This window comes from Marmota marmota, unplaced genomic scaffold (genome assembly GCF_001458135.2).
Source record: "Marmota marmota marmota unplaced genomic scaffold, marMar, whole genome shotgun sequence".
Lineage (NCBI taxonomy): Eukaryota > Metazoa > Chordata > Mammalia > Rodentia > Sciuridae > Marmota > Marmota marmota.
This window is the reverse complement of record NW_025999913.1, coordinates 3,500,003-3,518,182: the sequence shown is the minus strand read 5'-3', so window position 1 is coordinate 3,518,182 and position 18,180 is coordinate 3,500,003. Positions and strand designations below refer to the sequence as shown.

General features: G+C 45.5%; 1 protein-coding gene across 4 annotated transcripts in view; it reads right to left on the bottom strand.

Moving 5' to 3' along the window:
• The window catches only part of Ly86 (lymphocyte antigen 86), a 71,122-nt gene extending 57,172 nt beyond the window's left edge, over positions 1–13,950 (bottom strand). For all 4 annotated transcript variants that reach the window (XR_007346185.1, XM_048799749.1, XM_048799748.1 and 1 more), the window contains exon 1: positions 13,731–13,950. Coding sequence is in view for 3 of the 4 variants with exons in the window: in XM_048799749.1 (XP_048655706.1) it covers positions 13,731–13,869 (139 nt within the window). In the remaining variant the exon portion in view is untranslated. The remainder of the gene's footprint in view (positions 1–13,730) is intronic.
• Positions 13,951–18,180: the final 4,230 nt, after the last annotated feature.

The following is an 18,180-nucleotide window of genomic DNA, read 5'->3' as shown; positions in this document are numbered from 1 at the left end:
GTTAAAAAACTGAGATGATAATATTTGTTGTTTTAAGCTCCTGTATTAAGGGTGATTTGTTATGCAGCAATAGAAAACGGATACGTTCCCATTCCAAACTAGATATTACCCTCTTTGTGTTCATTCTTGTTCGATTTGCCAATTCTTGCTTGCCATTCTGGCTTGGATCTCAGAACCCACCTCTGGGATCATTTCATTTCTTTCTGAAATATCCTTAAAGTTCCTTTAGTGAGTGTCTTTTGGTGGTAAACACTCTATATATTTTGTTTTGCCAAGGTCTTTAATTCACTCTCGTTATTGGATGACATTTAGCCGTATATACAATTCTAGGTTGATTGTTATTTTTCTCTGAGGATATTGTTCTTGTTCTCTATAAATCCACTCTCAGTCTAAATAAAATTTTTGTTATATAATTTCTCTTGATCCTAAACTGTTCCCCCCCCCCCCCTGGTGATTTGTGGTATTATTTTGATTGATCTGGTATAGAATTCCTTTTATAAATCTGCATGGGAGTTGCTCTGTTTACTGAACCTGAAGATTCATATCTACACAGTTTTGGAAAATTTCCAACATTTTTCTTCAGAAATTGCTCCTATCTAGTTTTCTCCTGTAGTTGTAACTAAAATTTTCCATTGCATCATTTCTCTGTGATACAGTTTGAATAATAGGCCCAGATTGTTCACCCAGTTCACTCTCTTCAGTTATTTTGAAATCTGGGTTTTAGCTGTTATTTTTTTTTATTTCAACAATGAAACATTTTATTTTAAGAGGTTTTATTTTATTCCTGATTTTTATTATATTATATTTTTCTTCTCTCATGTTTTGAATTTCCACTTTTTTTTTTTTTTTTTTTGGTACCAGGGATTGAACTCAGGGGCACTCGACTACTGAGCCACATTCCCAGCCCTATTTTGTATTATATTGAAAGACAGGGTCTCAGTGAGTTGTTTAGTGCCTCACCATTGCTGAGGCTGGCTTTGGATTTTCTGCTAATTCTCCCTCATTGCATGGTTTTAAATTTTGGATTGTGAGTTCATGGTTGAATCTTTAGAAATCCTGTGAAATATGAATTAAAGGTGTGTGTTCCTCCAGAGGAGATGCACATTTCTTTCTGCAAATATGCCCCAGATGTTCTAATAAAAAAAACCCACTTTAATTGGTAGGCTTTGTATTTCTTAAATCATGAAGATAGTATTTGCACATTTACACATACTATATATTATACCAAACTTATATGGAATCATGTCTGGAAACCAATTCTTAAAAAAACATTTATTTTCCCTAGAGACCAGGCAGAGTTAGATAACTCATCTTCTGTTTTGCCTAATAGTGTATTTTTTTCTTATCTATCTGGAGATTAAAAAAAAACCTGCACGGCTATAACTCTTAGAAGGTCATGGCTTGAGCCAGGCTCTGTGGCACTGCCCTATAATCCCAGAGGCTGGAGAGGCTGAGGCAGGAGGATTGCAAGTTCAAAGTCAACCTCAGCAATTTAGCAAGACCCTGAGTAACTTAGCGAGACCATCTCAAAATAAAAATAAATAAATAAATAAAAAGGGCTGGGGATGTGGCTCAGTGGTTAAGTGTTCCTGGAGTCAATCCCTGGTAACCATAACAACCAACGGCAACAACAAGAAAAGAAAGGTGAGGACTTGAGGAGGTGATTAGACCACAAAGGTGACACCCTTATAAATGGTATTAGTGACTTTATAATAGTCTGAGGGAGCTTTTCTGTCCTTTCCACCATGTAAGGACACATCTAGAAGGTACCATCTAGGAAGCAGAGAGTGAGCCTTCATCAGGATGCGGAATCCTCTGGTGCCTTGATCTTGAACTTCCCATCCTCTAGAACTGTGAGCAACAACTTTCTGTTGTTTATAAATTTCCTGATCTAAGGTCTTTTGTAGCCTGAATGGACTGAGGCACATGGCATTTATTCTCACTAGAGATTTCTCCAGGGAATACTATGAATTTCTGCTTGAGGGCTTTCTCCGGATGTAGGAGTCAGTTCGCCCCATTAATGCAGTTGAACCAGAGTTGCTGAGTCAGGGCCTTCTAAGGACAGCTCTCACCAAATAATACTCTGGTTTCTCTCTCCTTCCAATGGGACGACTTTGAGGCCTATTCCGCAGTGGTTAGCCAAGGTCCCAGAAGGACTGAGCCTTGGTTCCCTGGGTGATTACCTGGATTCGCTCCCTTTTCTTCCCCGTGTCTCTTCTTCACTCTCCTTTGAACTTAATATTTAAATCAGTTCCTCTAATTTATACGGAATATGAATTCTGCATACTGTTAGCACAATATGCAGCTATGGCTTCGCCTCCACAGTAATATAGACAAAGTTTTTTTGCTTTTGTGGTATCAAGAACCATTTGAACAGATTTGGGTCAGAACTGACGCAACTTCAGGGCAGAAGATCCAGGCATCCAGATGGTCTTGAGGTTGGCATGAACTAGGCATACCTGAGTACCTGACTTTGGATTTGGTGAGAACATTCCAAATAGTATATAGTATACTATATGGTATTCCAAAATAGAACAAGTGGATACATAGCTTAGGTATTTAGCACTCTTGGAGATTCTTGTGATGAAGCCACTTTGATACTAAGGATGTTGATGGTAAAACTGACAGTGAGATGTTTCTTGGAGATTTGTATCAAGGTGAGAAGGGGTAGAGTGGGGATAGCATAGAAAAGTGTTAACCAATGGCACTGCCCCCTCCTCTGTAGGACAGACTGCCAGTTGGTGGCCTGAGTGTTGAGCCTGGCTTTCAGATCTACTTTGTTGGTCTGAACAATGTTTAAAAACACAGACTAGATGCCACACATGTAAATTGGGAAGTTGCACTTGTAGATTAGGAACTCTAGGCTTCTTTTAAATAATTAGGACATGGGGCATCGCTATCCCAATATCACACATGGAAATTCCATGGAGCTAAACAACAGACTTCCTCTAAAGAGGAGGTGAATGTCGTTGTCCCCGACACTTTATTTTGTTAAGTTGAAACTGATCCTCTTCATTCGTTACAAATGCTCCTTGATGCGTGATGGGGCTAGGTCCCAATAAACCCATTGTAAGTTGAAAGTATCGTAAGTTGAAAATCTATATAATGTCCCTCACCTACTGAAGTCACAGCTTAGCAACACAGCAGGGCATCTGACAGGAGCCGTGGCTCACTGCCACCACCAGCCTCACGAGGGAGTTATACATCTCAGATTGCCAGCCTGAGAAAAGATCCAGACTCAAAATTCAAAGTGCAGTTTTTATTGAATGTGCATTTATTTTGCACCGTTATAAATGGCATTTGTGCCTTTGAAATGTGGGGGATGTTGTTTTGCAGAAAAGTATCTGTGGCTTCTCTCTCTTGCTCATTCTTCTGCTGTTGTTGTTTTCTAGAATTCTGAAGGTCGAATTCCCAGGAGGCTGAGATCAGGTAGCATGCACAAGCACCTCCTGTTCATCACGTGGTGACTGACTCTAAAGCCTCAGATGGGTTTTTGTTGGGACAGTGGATGCAAGTCCGTGCTTGGTTTAAGCACTGGTTCGAGCAAGTCAAGAGTGACTGGCCGTTTTCTCCTTGGGTATATTTTGAAAATCTGAACACTCCTTTACATACAAGTTGTCTTTTAACTTAGTCTAAACTGAAGCCAAGTGTGAGGTGGGAAAAACTCTAGAAAAATGACCTTTCTGTCCACTCTGCAATCTATTTGGGCTTCAAGCAGTTCAGTGGAGGTCAGGGCTAGAAGTTAGTCTCTGAAGCCTTGAAGCTCCCAGTACTTCCCCTTGGGAATCCCTTCCATCCAGTGATGCAGACCTGAGGCAGATGATCCTCGTGGAGAGGGAGGGAGGATTTTGACATTTCTCTGATGGTGGAAGTTGGTGGTAGCAAGCTCTTTCACATATGCAGAAAAGACCAGAAGAATCAGGTCTGGCATCAAGCTTTCAAGCTTTAGGGTCCCAGGTCACCTGTGATACTTTCATCAACTGTCCCCTGCCATGTTCTTCTGTTTACTAAAGGCTGTTAGCATCCTTAATGAAGCTCATATCACAGAATGCGGCAGGCTTTACTCTAAACAAGTGTTTGAACTTTCAATGCTTCGTAAAAATGCAGTAGTCTTTATCTGTGGTTTCACTTTCTACAGTTTTAGTTACCACCACAGTCCAAAATTATTAAATGAAAAATTTCAGAAATAAACAATTTGTAATTTCTACATTTTCAGCCATTCTGAGTAGCATGAGCAAATCTCATGCCATCCTCCTCTATCCCACCTGAGACAGGAATCATCAGTTTGTCCAGAGTATCCATGCCGTATATACTACCCACCTGTTAGTCACTTAGGAGCTGTCTTAGCTATCAGATCAACTGTGGCAGTACTCCAGTGCTTTTGTTCAAATTACTCTTATTTGACTTATTAAAGGGTCCAAACCACAAAAGTAGCAATGCTGGTAATTTTATGTGGCAGCACATTTTTTTTATTCTACCTTATTAGTATTGTTAGAGTATTGTTGCTAATCTCTTACTGTGCCTGATTTATAAATTAAACTTTATCTTAGGCATGAATATATTGGAAAAACATAGAATATAGGTTTTGATACAACCTACCATTTTAGGCATCCCCTGAGAGTCTTGGAATTTGGATAAGAGGGGAACTGCTATATGTCAATTCCACATGAAATCTGTATTAATAGCAAATTTATGGAATTGTTGGACCTCAAAATTATAACTGAGCCCCATGGATCTTTTGTATACACACACACAAAAAAAAAAATCTTACAGGGTCCTGGGAAAGAGGGGGATGTCAGTAAAACACCTCAAAAGAAGGACTGCCTAAAAAGATCCTTTGCACGTTGGAGATGTGGGTATAAAGAAGGGGGCCTGGTTTTAGTTTAAGTGGTACCTTTGACCTAAAACTGGATGAGTTCTCACGGTGGTTTTTATGCTTGAAGAGGAAGCAGAGCTTGCCTGGGAGGGTCCTCTGGGGCCCTGCCATTGGCTGGCCTTGCAACCACGGTTAAGACACACAGCCTCTTTAGCTCAGAGTTTTCTCTTCTGAACAAGGGGGCACTTGGGTTGAAGCCCTGAGGCTCCCTCTGGCCTGAACATTCTTCAGTTCTCTAAGAGAGCCCCTAGCCTGTCTGAGGGAAGGGCCTGGAGGAATGCTGACCCCTCCGGCAGAACACCAGGCTTGTGGGGAGATGAGTCACCAGACAGCAGCTTCTCCTCATACCTGAGTGTTTCATCAGAGGCCACAGACACACTCAGTCTGTCTCATGGGACATCAAGCCAATACCCAGCAGCTGCCCTGGGCCCCCCACCCCATGTAGGGGCAGGCTTCCTTCTCCTCCAGAGCCACAGAGAACTGTAACAGGACCAACCACAGTCCTCCATTGTCTACAGTGGCCATGGTGTGGCCAACAGGCAGTCCTGTGTGACCTGTACCCTTCATCTGTGACAGGAGGGTGGACTGGTAGGATGCACTCTATCACCCCATCCTCTGCTGATGGGGTGACGGCACTAGCCATACAAGACAGTTGCTGGGAATGGGAAGAAAGACAGTGTCTGATTTTCTGAGTTCTCGAAGACCTCATCTCCTGTTGACTCTGTCTCTAAGAATTACTTAGCAGGTGTGTCCAGGTGCTGATGGAAGGGAACTGGGTCACGTCTTAAGTACGAGATCCTTAGAATGAAGCCTCCTTCTTAGTTACTTGGACATTCAGGATGTTTTCATCCATGTGGATAGACCAGAGAGAACTATGTGGTTTTTCTCTTTGTCAGTAAGTAGGAGTAAGGACAAAGAGTTGTGAAGGAACCCAACAGTCTTGGGAAGAACAGAACCGAAGGACCCATCAGCACAGGTGGTCCCACAGGAAAACCTCAGTAGAATGCCGGACCACAGTCAGATCCAGACCAGAAATCACACAGAATGTCCAAGTGGAAAGATAGGTCAGTACTGCGTCCTAAGATGGAGTTAGTGAGAAATTGTAAAGATGAGCCTTGATCATGCAGATGAAATCCATCCTCTCCTCTAAGTGATGCTTCTGATTATATGTTGATGGGGATCATGACAGGCATAAATCCAAGGATGTTTGCAGACCAAGGAGAAATAACAGGGGGGCAATGAGTTACAAGACAATGACCCAGCACAACAGAGAGAGCACATCATTTGAGGGAAAAGCACCGCAGTGGGGGAGCTTTGTAGAAGGACAGGGCACGAATGGTCTTAAGGATATGGTAGGCAGCATTTAAGGAAAGAAATCTCAATTTGCTGACTGATCACCGAACCCAGAATTAACTGAGGGTCACTCAAAACCCTCATCCTAGCTTGATCTGAGGCAACTAATCTTTATCTTTAGCTATTCAGTAAAATGCTGAAATAAATGTTACCACGTCTTTAAGAAGGTATAAAAGTTATAGGTAAGTATGAATATCAACATAAATATGCCAAGCAAATTAATGTGAATGACTGGAATCAATATTTTTTGAAGCAAAGTTGAGAAAAATATAAGTGGAATGATTGTGTGATAGCTTGTGTGTACTTTACTATTGAAGATTTGAAAGCATTTAAGAAAAATATGCTGCATTAGGTGAATGCTTAAGATAATTCAATTACTGAATCTGTGGTCAAGTTACCTATCTGCAAAAAGTACATAATTTGTTGAATTAAAAAATGTTTGGTTGTAGTAGGTGGCATTTAATTGTTTAAAGGGATAAATTGAAAATACAGTATAAGAAGAATAAATTGAGTACTGGAACAGAGAGAAACCCTTCGAATAAGAAACAGCCCCACCGTGGGAAAGGATTCTAATGGTTAAGAGGCAAAGGGAATCCTGTTGGCTTGATCTGGGATTTCTTACTGAGGCTTGGACTGTTTGGAGCTCCCCGTGAGAAGGGAGATAGATGTCAGGTTTCAAATAAGGGAGCCCTTTGATAGCTCCCTGGGTGACCAGGCAGCCAGTGTGAATCTTAGAACGACGAATTGTGCTTGGAAAGAAGACCAGGGGTTTCTGGGCTGGCAATCCTTCCCTTGGCCCTCCTAGCAGTTGGGTTGGTTACCACTCACCTCTGTTCTAAAGGCGGAGAGGCCCTGGAGGGCTCACTGGCTAGGAATTTCAAGAAGGGCCACACAATGACGCTTTCCTGGATACCACACAGGCGCTGCCAAGGGCTGACATGCATGCTGCCTGCTGCCCATAAATCACCCTTTAGCCTCACACGGGCTAATGCTTCCTGGTGGACCCCAGTGTTCTTCTTCCGCTGCCCACTTGGTTTCCCCAGCACCCCAGAACAAAGCTACTGGTCAGGGACCTGGAATAGTCGCTCACAGGGTGTCCCAGCCTACATGGCGTGTTGTTTCTGAGCCCGTCTCCCTTTACTTTCAATGTAAACTCCCTCCTGTTGCTTGGTGTTGGAAGGAGCAGGGCACGGCCCCTGCGCTGTGTCTTCCCGCTGTTGTCTACAGTACAGATGACCTCTGCCAACTGCGTGCTCCTTGGTCACTGGGCTCCCAGTGCCTGCTGGACTCTGCCAGGTGCTCAAGCTGCACAAGCCCCATCTGGACAGTGTGGGCTCGTTCACCTTTGCTCACCTGGTCCTCGATGGTCCTCTGGCATCCTCCTCCTGCAGGCTTGGGTCTGAGCAGTGCCCAGGATTACCAACACGGGCTGCTGCTTGGGATTGTGCTGTCTGTCTTGCAGCTTTTACAAAAAGAGCTGCCGGTCTGGAGGACAGCCCTCCCTCTTCCTTCCCTCTCCAAAGAGTCTCCTCCTAACCGATGAACAGAGCTAGCTGCCCACAGGGGTCTCGGCTGGAGATTGGAAAGAACAGCATTTCAGTAGATAGTTCCTGCCTGCCCAAGAGGTCTCTCTAGAACCACCGACTTTTGGCCTTTTTCCTCTCTTTAGGTCTCTATTCTCCAGATTACTCAGCCTCTCCTTTAAAAAGTGCTTAGGAGAATTAACACTGCTTTGGTGGTTTGGATGCAAAATGGTCACCACCAAATGGAAACCAGGAGTATCCATCCAGGTGACTGGGCCCCACCAACACACACCTACAGCAATTCACTTTCAACTAGCATTTAAAATATCTGGATATCGATGTTGACACTCTTGTGTTTCTTTATCAACTTCCCTTCTTTAAATTTGAACCCAAAATCTTGTCCTGCTTGAAGCAGTCTACCGTTCAGTCCTGTCTACCCAAAGCTATCACTTTGGAACTGCATCTCTGTGGCTATGTGTCTATTTTTCCTTAATTGTACAGTTTTATAGCCCCATTAATCTGGGAAAATAAGAGAGAAATTGCTTCCTGCATGCAGTATTTGAAGGCATGACTACATAGCCTGTGATTTTTTAAATGTTGTTTCTTTGCTCCATTTACTTTAGAATTATTAGGTTCTTAGGAAAAATGGTTTAAGATTTTTTTTTTTCTATGAGCATTTTATCAATATGCCTTGTTCATTGTTTTTTGTGGTCAGGTCCTTCGCAGTTCACTCTCTATTTTGGAGGAAATGTTGCCAGCATTGTTTTGCATTCTTCAAGTCTGATCAGTTGTCCTGTTTGACAACCTGGATGGATCGATTATTCAGGTCCAAGTGACTTTGTAATTAAGAGACTTTTTGAAGGTCAGGTAGACCCCGTAGCAACCTTCAGCGACACAGGAAGCCTAGGCAGGCAGTGTGGACAAAGTTGATTGCTTTCAAGGACAGGAGAGCAGGTGTCAATGGCTATTTGAAGCATGATGACCACCAGAAGCCATGATAACCTGACTCTGGAAACTCCCAGGGGCTGGCCAGGTCCCATAGGGTTCACCCACAACAGTTTCCCCTCTGCTCCCCACTCACCAACTACTGCACAGAGGAAGCCATTGTCGGTTGTGGGAAATGGGCTTCCATACGAAATAAACACGCCAACTGCACAGAGCGCTCTGACTGCAGTAAACACTGTTTTTAGTAATTAGAGAATGGCCCTTCATTTGACTCTTTGAATTGGGAGATGGCATTTCCAGATACCACCTGACAGCAGAAGAGAACTTGGTCCACGTGGCTGAAAAGAGCAGAGGTGGGTGGTGTCGCCCTGCCGCTGCTGGAGAAGGAGGAGCCCAACCCGCCCAGCCCTGAATCGCTGGGCACGGAGTCAGGTTTAATGTCATGGCTCGGTTCGGCTACTTTATTTCCATACTCACTAGGCATATGCCTCAGTTTCTACATCCAGAACATGGAGATAAACATCCTGCTTACCTCAAAGGGCTGCTCATAAGGATTAAACGAGGGCTTTACAAAGGGAGGGAGTTTGTTAAATTTTAAACTGACGTTTAGAAGAGAGAGATTATTATGGCAATGATTCTCTGAAAGGAATTCTACAATTTTCTTGTACTTATGGTGCCTATTATAAGGGCACCAATCCCATACCTGCAGCTCCACCCTTGTGACCTAATCATCCCCCCCGCCCCCAGATCTTGACTCCTAAAGCCATCACTTTGGGGGTTAGGATTTAACACGAATTGTGGGGAGACACAAGCATTCAGTCCCTAGCACCTTCCCTTACTCTTCCCCACACCCTGTGTCTCCCACGGCTGCCAATTTCCTCTTCTAATCATATGTATTTCAGTAATTCACATCTTGGTGGCCCAGAGGCCATGGAGAAGTAGATATACTGGTGGGCATTTGTCCCTGGGCTTGTTGTATTATTTGACAGTTAAACAAAGAAAATGCTTTTGTTTCTGATGGAGACAGTGACTTTTTGACTTCCTTCTGCTTTTTCAGAAAAATTTTGCTCACTTCCTGATTGGTATCGAGAGCCCGGAAACTGCACACGCGGCTCCTTCTTCCTCAAGGATTTTTGTAGTATTCAGAACAGCCTCTGTCGTAAGGTCTCCTCCATGCTCCTGACACACGGAAGTTAAAGGATGAAAAGAGAAGCCCGAATCCTAGGAAACAATGGCTCCTTTGTTTTGTCAGACAGCCCTCCCACTTCTGGGCGCACCGTGAGATCTAGAAGTCTCCAGTGAGCGCTCAGGAGGTCTGGACTTCACAGAAGTGTGGCCTTTGCCCTGTGACATCCATGCACAGGGCTCCGGGTGCTGCCTCCTTGAGGACAGCAACAGAGCGACAGACCATCTCCTTCTGGGCAGGGAGATGTAACCACTCAGGCCTGAACCAAAATGGCTGTCAGGTATACCCAACCCGGCAGAAGGTTCCAGAATATAGCTTGCCCTTCGACTGACCCAAAAGTGTACCAAAGAGCTCCCCTGATATTCAGGCTGTGGAAATGATGTTAACTCACACTCTCATGGTGTCTTTCCAGAATTATCATTCTTCCTGGCTACACACCCTATTTCTAGCCACAAATAGCTTCTGTTTCAATATCGATGCTCCTATTCAGTCCCCAAAGGATCTTTCCAAAATTCAACCTCCTCATCGCCAACGGGAGGGAACCCACACCCACCCTGGTCTGGGGCTCTGCCCACATTTCCTGCCTCATTTCTCACCCCTGCCTGGTGCCTACAGCCCCTCCTCAGCGTTCTGAATGCTAAACCAGTTCAAGTCGTTGTCTCCCTGCCTTCCTACGTGCTGTTCCATGAGACCAAGTTCTCCTCCCCTGTCCCCTCTCTGTTCCGTCTTGCCTACTAGACAAGCTCTAGCCAGCAGGGGCATTCAGAGAACAGGCTCTGGAGTCAGAGAGGCTGGGGGATGCATTTGTTTTAATTCCACAAATATTTGTTCAGTTTCTTGTCTTCTCTGTTCCCCTAGGGGTGTGATTCCACCACTCTTAGCTGTGTGGCCTCAGAAAAGTTAGCTGACATCTCTGAACCTCAGTTTCCGTGTCTATGAGAAGGATGCCTACAAAGCACTTAGCAGGGTCCCTGATGCATATAAGCAAACCTCCAATGAAGAGGAGGTGTTGCCACTGTTACATTTTTTATTTGCTAAATTTCAACTTAAGTTTAATGATTTCTTCCTGGACAGCACCAACCTTACACTCTTCTGAACACCCTGTCCCCTGGTACCATGCCTGCCTCTGTGGCAGCCCTTCATACAAAGGATTCATTGTCTGATCCTCCCATGGCTCCTGCATGAGGACTGCATGTCCCCCTGTGGAGATCAGGTTGTGTCCTGCTCCGAATGACTCTTTGACGCATAGAACATCTGTTTTCAGGCTGTGCCTAAGCCTGAGTGACCTCATTTTCTAAAGCAGTAATTTGCCAGGAGCTACTCCATTTGGCGTTCAAGTGCCAAGGTCGAATGATTCCACACCTTGTTTGTGCAAGTCAACAACCACCACCTGCCCTGTACCACCATAAGGCACAGATTGATAGATGATGTATACATGCCAACTGACCACACTAAACCCAGGCGTACCCAGACATGTGGGCATCCCAAATCATAGCAGTCACATCAGACATGGGAATTTATCAACCCCACCAGATGAGAACCCTTCCCTCAAGACATAAAAGGAGGAGTCCTCCACCCCGAAACTGAGCATGGTAGCTCCTTGACCCTGTCACCTGGTCACTCATCATAAGCCTTGTCCAGAAAGATTGCCACCATGAGGGACCTACAATTTCCTGTCCCTACTGGGCTTCAGCTAAGTGTGGTTTCTCCTGCTTGCAAAGACCATGCAGAGCCGGCTCCAAGCTGACACCTCAAGCAACACTCGACACTCGACTGAAACTGCCGTCCATCTGGACCCTCTGCTTGGACAATTCTGAGGAATTGGTTAAAATCCTTATCTGACCACCTACAGTGGGCTTTTGGTTCCATCGCATCCTGTAAGCCAGCAGCCACTTTAACCCTTTCTTAGTCTTTCTGTGACCTATCTATATATCATCGTGTAAAGTGTATGTGACTTGAGTGTTTAGATATTAGAAATCAAGATGGGAATAAAAAAAAACCTTGTGTTTGCCTGGCTTGTGACAACCAGGTGACCCACAAGTATTCGTCTGTCAGAGATGAAAGTGGTATAGCCTATGAATTTATTATTCAATAGATTCTGACATTGTGGAGAGACACAAGGTGTTTCATCTATGTTAATGACACAGCACACTCCTGACACCTCCATTCCTTTATTCCCAGAGCCAAGAGCCGGGCTTGTACCTGAGGTTTAATGGCTCCGTGGAGTAGGTCCCCCGTCTCCAGGGGGAATCACACCCCAGATCTTCAGACTATAGGTCCTAGTTCTTTCCCTGATGTTCCCAGTCCTCATGCCTCTGGTGACAGTGATTTGGCAGTAGTGGCTATAGTCTGAAAGGTAAGTATGGAGACAGACCAGCCCCGGCAACTTTTTATATGATGATGAAATCAGAAGACAAATTCTGACGGCTCCGGGCATCTCCAGTCTTGCTATTATTCTACATCTTACACGGACAGGATACCAACGACCCAGGGTCCCATCGCCATTGTAAAGCAAGAGTGACCTGCACCATGAATTGTGTCTGCTCTGATTCATGTGCTGGGGTCCTAACTCCCCGTCCTCAGAATGTGAATGGGGGGTCTTTAAAGAGGTGGTTAAGTTTAAATAAAGCCTAATCCAATCTGACTGGTGTCCCTATAAGAGGAGGAGATCAGGACACAGCTACACATGGAGGGAAGCCCACATGTAGACACAGGGAGTGGACAGCTGTCTGCAAGGCAGGGGAGAGGCCTCAGGAGAAACCAGCCCTGCCCACGCCTTCACCTCACACCTGCAGTCCCCAGAACTCTGAGGCAATGATGTCCTGATGTTAAAGTCACTACGTGGGTGATACTTTGCAGCCTTGGGGACTGAGACACACCCCAGTGGGTTGGTTCAGACATTTTACTCATTGGACCGTGACCTTCCCGTGGGCGGGCTGGTTTGGCCTTTGGGGTAACGCCCAGTCTCCCTCTCCTGTCTGTGCTGCCGTAACAGAACAGCACACACTGGGCCATTTGTAAGACAGAGATTCTTGGCTTATTGTTCTGGAGTCTGGGAAGCCCAAGGTCCAGGGTCCAGGGGGCTTCTTGTTGTGTGGAGCAGAGGGACAAAGGGGTGGGGCAGACCAGATCTATTCTTCTGTCACTCCCCTACTCCTGGATTCCTGGATAATGATGCCGATCTACTTCTGTGGGTCAGAACCTGATAGCGTCATCTTTCATTTTGTCCTGTCTCCCAACACAGCCGCCCCGGGGAAGAAGTTTCCAACACATGACGCCTGCAAGGCCCCTTCAAACCATGGCGCTCCCTTTCGTGATCCTTAGCACTAGAGAAAACCCTGCACCCACAGCTCCTCTCACAGGGCTTGCTGATTAAGATTGATGATCGATGGTGCCGCCCCGGGGGCAGCTCTGGAAATTCTGGAAGGAGGGTGGGGATCTTGGGGTAACTTGCAAACTAAACATACTGGAAGGTGAGCCCATGCACAACCTGGGAGGCGGGGAAAGCCTCTCGGAGGCATCTTTTCCTAATTTTCGGTGGGTGAGGTTCCATGATTTGGAAGACCCATTGGTCATTTTGTTCTTTGGGGGCTCCTGGGTTTTGCTAGTGAACTGCTGCATCTCGATGCTTGATTTCTCCTTCTCGCTCTGGGTTACTCTCACCGGGCTCTCTTCCCTCCATCCCTCCTTCTCCCATGGGCTCCCAATCGCCTCTGCAGACTCACTGCAGCTGGAGAAAGTGGCTGGTCCCCTCTCCCTTCACCCCACACCCACTGAGCCCTTAAACAGCCCACAGCTGGAGGCTTGATCTCCCCGTAAACACAGGTGGACATCTGAAAGAACTTACCGCAGCTCTGGTAGAACACCTCCAAGCCCTCGTTCCTGCAGGCCACGTGTGTGGGCCAAATTTCCCCTCTGCCCCCGTGGCCTCCGCCGCTGGGAGAAATCAGAGTCCAGACCAGGAGGGCAGCCGTGAGGCCGTTCATGGCGAGGGCCTGTGTGTGACCAACAGAAAACCAACAGGCCCCAATAAAAGGGCCCCAGAGGCGCTTCCTCTCCTCTGACGAAGGGAGAGGCCTGTTGGGTTTCACTTCTCAAATCTCAGGCTCCTGAGACCGCACTGTGAGAGCAGAAGGTGAAATCCGTTCCCTGGGGGCCACTGGCACTTGGGTGGTCAGGATGAGGCTGGTCTGGGTCTGGCATCCAGTGGATGTTGACTTTATGCTTTCTCAGGGAGCAGACCAGCAAGGGACGCATGACATGGTGCCTGGGGTCCTTCAAAACAGCCCTCCTTAGCGTTCCCAGCCCCAGGTGGAGTTGTAAACCCAGGAAAGATAAACCACAGGCCTCCACGTGTTTTCCATCAGGAGCTCCCAGCCTCTGGAGGGCCCGGGATCTGGCTGGGACCAGCAGGAGGCATTTGGCATGTTGAGGGCTGCAGACTGATATTTGGAATTTGGAATGAGGCTTTGCCTAACTGGCATCTTGCTCTCTCTGGTTTTGGCTCCATTGTCGGGGGTTAGGATCTCAGCACTCCATTGTCCAGTTGAAGAAAATAGGACCTGGCTTTGGGAGCAGCAGACGTGGGCTCCGGGGGTGTTGGGGGGAAAGTCAGTGCTGTGCTGTTTACGGGTTTGGCCTGGTCGGGGGAAGCTGCAGGGTGAGGATGCCGGGTGTTCCTTCTAAGTCTGCCTTAATTGGCTGGTCCTTGTTGGGATCATTAATGTGATACACATCCTGCTCTCTTTTCAAACCCAAGATCATCTTATCCTTCCTCCAAATACCTCTGTTACCCTGCCGTTCTTCAACCTTGATGCCACAGCACCCAAGAGAATCTGAGACACGGGCAAGGCCCGCAGAAGTCAGGAGCAACAGAGGACCACTCTTTCCCCAGGGAGGGCAGGCATTTCTTCTAGTGCGCTAGGAAAGTCGACTGTTTCTTTCAGTGGCGAAATAAGAACTAAAGTCACCTTAAAACTGCTTTTGGCCAGGCCCGGTGGCACACACCTGTAATCCCAGTGGCTTGGGAGGCTGAGGCAGGAGGATCGTGATTTCAAAGCCGGCCTCAGCAAAAAGGAGACATTTAGCAACTCAGTAAAGACCCTCTAAATAAATAAGGGCTGGAGATGTGGCTCAGGGGTTGAGTGCCCCTGAGTTCAGTCACCGGTACCAAAACAAAACAAAACAAACAACAACAACAACAACAACAAAATCCTCCCAAAACAACTGCTTTTGGTAGTATGTGGAGATTTAATGACCAATAAAGGAAAACAAACATATTGAATTTATTGGTGAGTAGTTGGATTTTTAGGGAGATATTAAAGAGTAGTTATTTGGGGAAGGGACAAGCCTGGACTGATATTTTAAAGGTGCCTGTGTGCAAATAAGTTCAGTGATGGTGGTCTTCAACAGTGGTCCTCAAAGTGGTCTGGGGAGACAACAGCATTGGCTTCCTTGGGAGCTTGTTAGAAGAGCACCTTCTGGACTCCACGTAAGACACACTGAGTGGGAAACTGTGGGCTGGGCCCAGCATTCTGGGAGGGCCTAGTGCTCTAGGAAGGTCTGATGCAGGTTCAAGTTTAAGTAAAAACTGGCTTTGACAGAACCCAAGGAGAAAGCTGAGTCCCAAGGAGAGGTGGGCCAGTTGTTCTAGAAGGAAACAAGCTAGCCCCATGCTGTGATTTAGTGTTTTCCCCAAATCTTCATGATTAACCCTTGGAAGCTTGGTCTTCAGTGTGGTGATGTTGGGAGGTGGTGTGGGACCATTAAGAGATGGGGCTTAATGGAAAGCAATTAGGTCAAGGAGGTCACTGCCCTCCAAAGGAATTAATTAGTTTTCATGGGACCCTGGTTCACTCTCCAGAGAGGGTTCTCATGAAGAAGAAGCAGACCCTTCCCTGGTCTTTCCCTCTAGCTTTTATGTCACCGTTTGATTTGCTCCCTCTTGCATATGCTTCCGCCATGATGCCACTCACCATGCTATTATGTAGCCTAGGGGGCCCTTACCAGAGCCAGTACTGTGCTTTTTGGATTTGTGGCCTCCAAAACTATAAGTTAAATAAACCTTTTTACTTATAACTTACCAAGCCTCAGTTATTTTGTTACAGTTATGGAAAATGGACTAATACACTCCACATAGTCCCAGTAAGGGGAGGTCAGCAGTGCTCTGAGCAATATCTCAGGAAGTGAGCATTTAGCCATGGGCCTTTGTGGAAGTGTTGTATCCACAGTTGATCCAGAATAGGAACAAATAAGCTTTCCCTTGGGATAACTGAATATTCTAGGAATTGTTGAGTTAGCTCTGAGCATGTGAATTAGGAGAGCAATTAAGAATAAGATCTTCCTTTCTTGTAGATTATGGCATGACCAATCCCAGTGGAAGGACCCTGGAGTGTAGGGTATGGAGTAACATCCTGATTGAAAGCTGTGGGCAGCAGGGGCAGGGATACTGCCTTAGTATATTCTGACTACCACAATAAAAGTACCATAGACTAGATGGCTTAAACAAGAACATTCACTTCTCACAGTTCTGGAGGCACCAGCCGGTGGTTCCTAGTTCAGATAGCACCTTCTCCTCTCAGGGTAGAGCAGTCAGGGATGTCTCTAGGGTCTCTTTTATAATGGTATTAATCCCAATATGAGGTCTCTATCCTCAGGACCTAATCACCTCCCCAAAGGCCCATCTCCTAACACAATCCCATCACCTTGGGGGTAGAATTCTAGCAAACACTGTAGAAAGCATGTAATCTGAGGACAGGGCCATAGATTTTTATTAACCAGCAGACTCCACACTGAGATGAATCTAATCCAAGGGACTGGAATTCAGAAATATTCAATATGGCCATTCAGAGACCCAGTGGAACAGTGTTCTCAGACATAAACAAGCATCAGTGTCAGCCGCAGGACCTATTAACATACCAACTGCTTTCCCTGCTCCAGAGCTTCTGATTCAGCAGGTATGAGGAAGGGCCTAAGCACATGTGTTCCTAAAAATGTTCCCTGGTGCTGATCTGGTGTTGCTGGTCTGGGGCTGCACCTGGAGAACACTTCGCTTTGGGTTATAGGACTTGATCTGTTATAGAATGTACTATCTATCTATCCATGTATACATATATATATATATATATATATATATATATATATATATATATATACACACACTTTATTTTATTTTTAAATATGTTATTTTTAATTGATGTAATAATTACATATAGCTTTGGGGGTACCGTGTGCCATGTCAGTACATGTGTAATGATGAGATCAGGGTAATTTGCACGTCCATCACCTCTGACATTTATCACTTTTGCTGGGAATGTTCAGAATCCTCCCTACTAGCTATTTTACAGAAAAATACAACTAATTGATGTCAACCATCCATTACATGGGAGAGCACGGGAGTTGTTCCTCCTATCCACAGTGCCATGGACATGTGAGCCATCCTCTCTCTGTCCCACAACCCCTCCCATGTTCTGGTAACTATTTATCTACTCTCTATTTCTGTAAGATCAGCTTTTTAGCTTCTGCATATGCTGCAGTCTGGCTGGGCACAAATCACGAGCCACTGAAGCAGGAACAAACTTTATTTCTGAACTCCACCAGCACACTCCACACACGTTCCCCGGGAACTCTCCCGAACGCCACGCGGCTGGTCCAGGAACAACCAACGGGAAATCCCTCCTCGCGCACTTCCCCAACCAATGAGAACTCTTCAGGAATCCCTGCGAGAGCTCAACTGGAACTCATCAGGAACTCCGTGAGAACTCGCTGGCGTCACCTCTCAATCACTACTTCTGGCAAAAGTGCCATGCGTCATCCTGACTTGGCTGTGGCCCTCAACATGCATATGAGTTAGAACATGTGGTATTTATTATTCTGTGCCTGGCTTATTTCACTTAACACAATGTCCTCCAGGTCCATCCAGGCTGCTGCAAATGGTGGAATCCCATTCTTTTTTATGGCTGAGTAAGATTCCATTGAAAATGTATAATTTTTAAAAATCTTCTTAATAAAAGATTATTTTGTTATATTATAGCTGTAAGTTTAGATAGCATGTAGCACATTTACAGGGAAAAAAAGAGTAAGCCATTTTTTTTTCTAAGGAATTCGACTTATTAGTTCTGCTTCCCGAGAACCAGGGTTTGACTGAAATCCCTAGGTATGGCCCATCTTCAGGAATCAATTCCTAATGATATCTCGAGTTCTTCAACCAGAAGCTTTACAAACACAACAAAAAAATTTTTGAGAATGTCTTGTTCCCTAACTATGAATAAAATTAGAATCCATTTATGATAGTTATG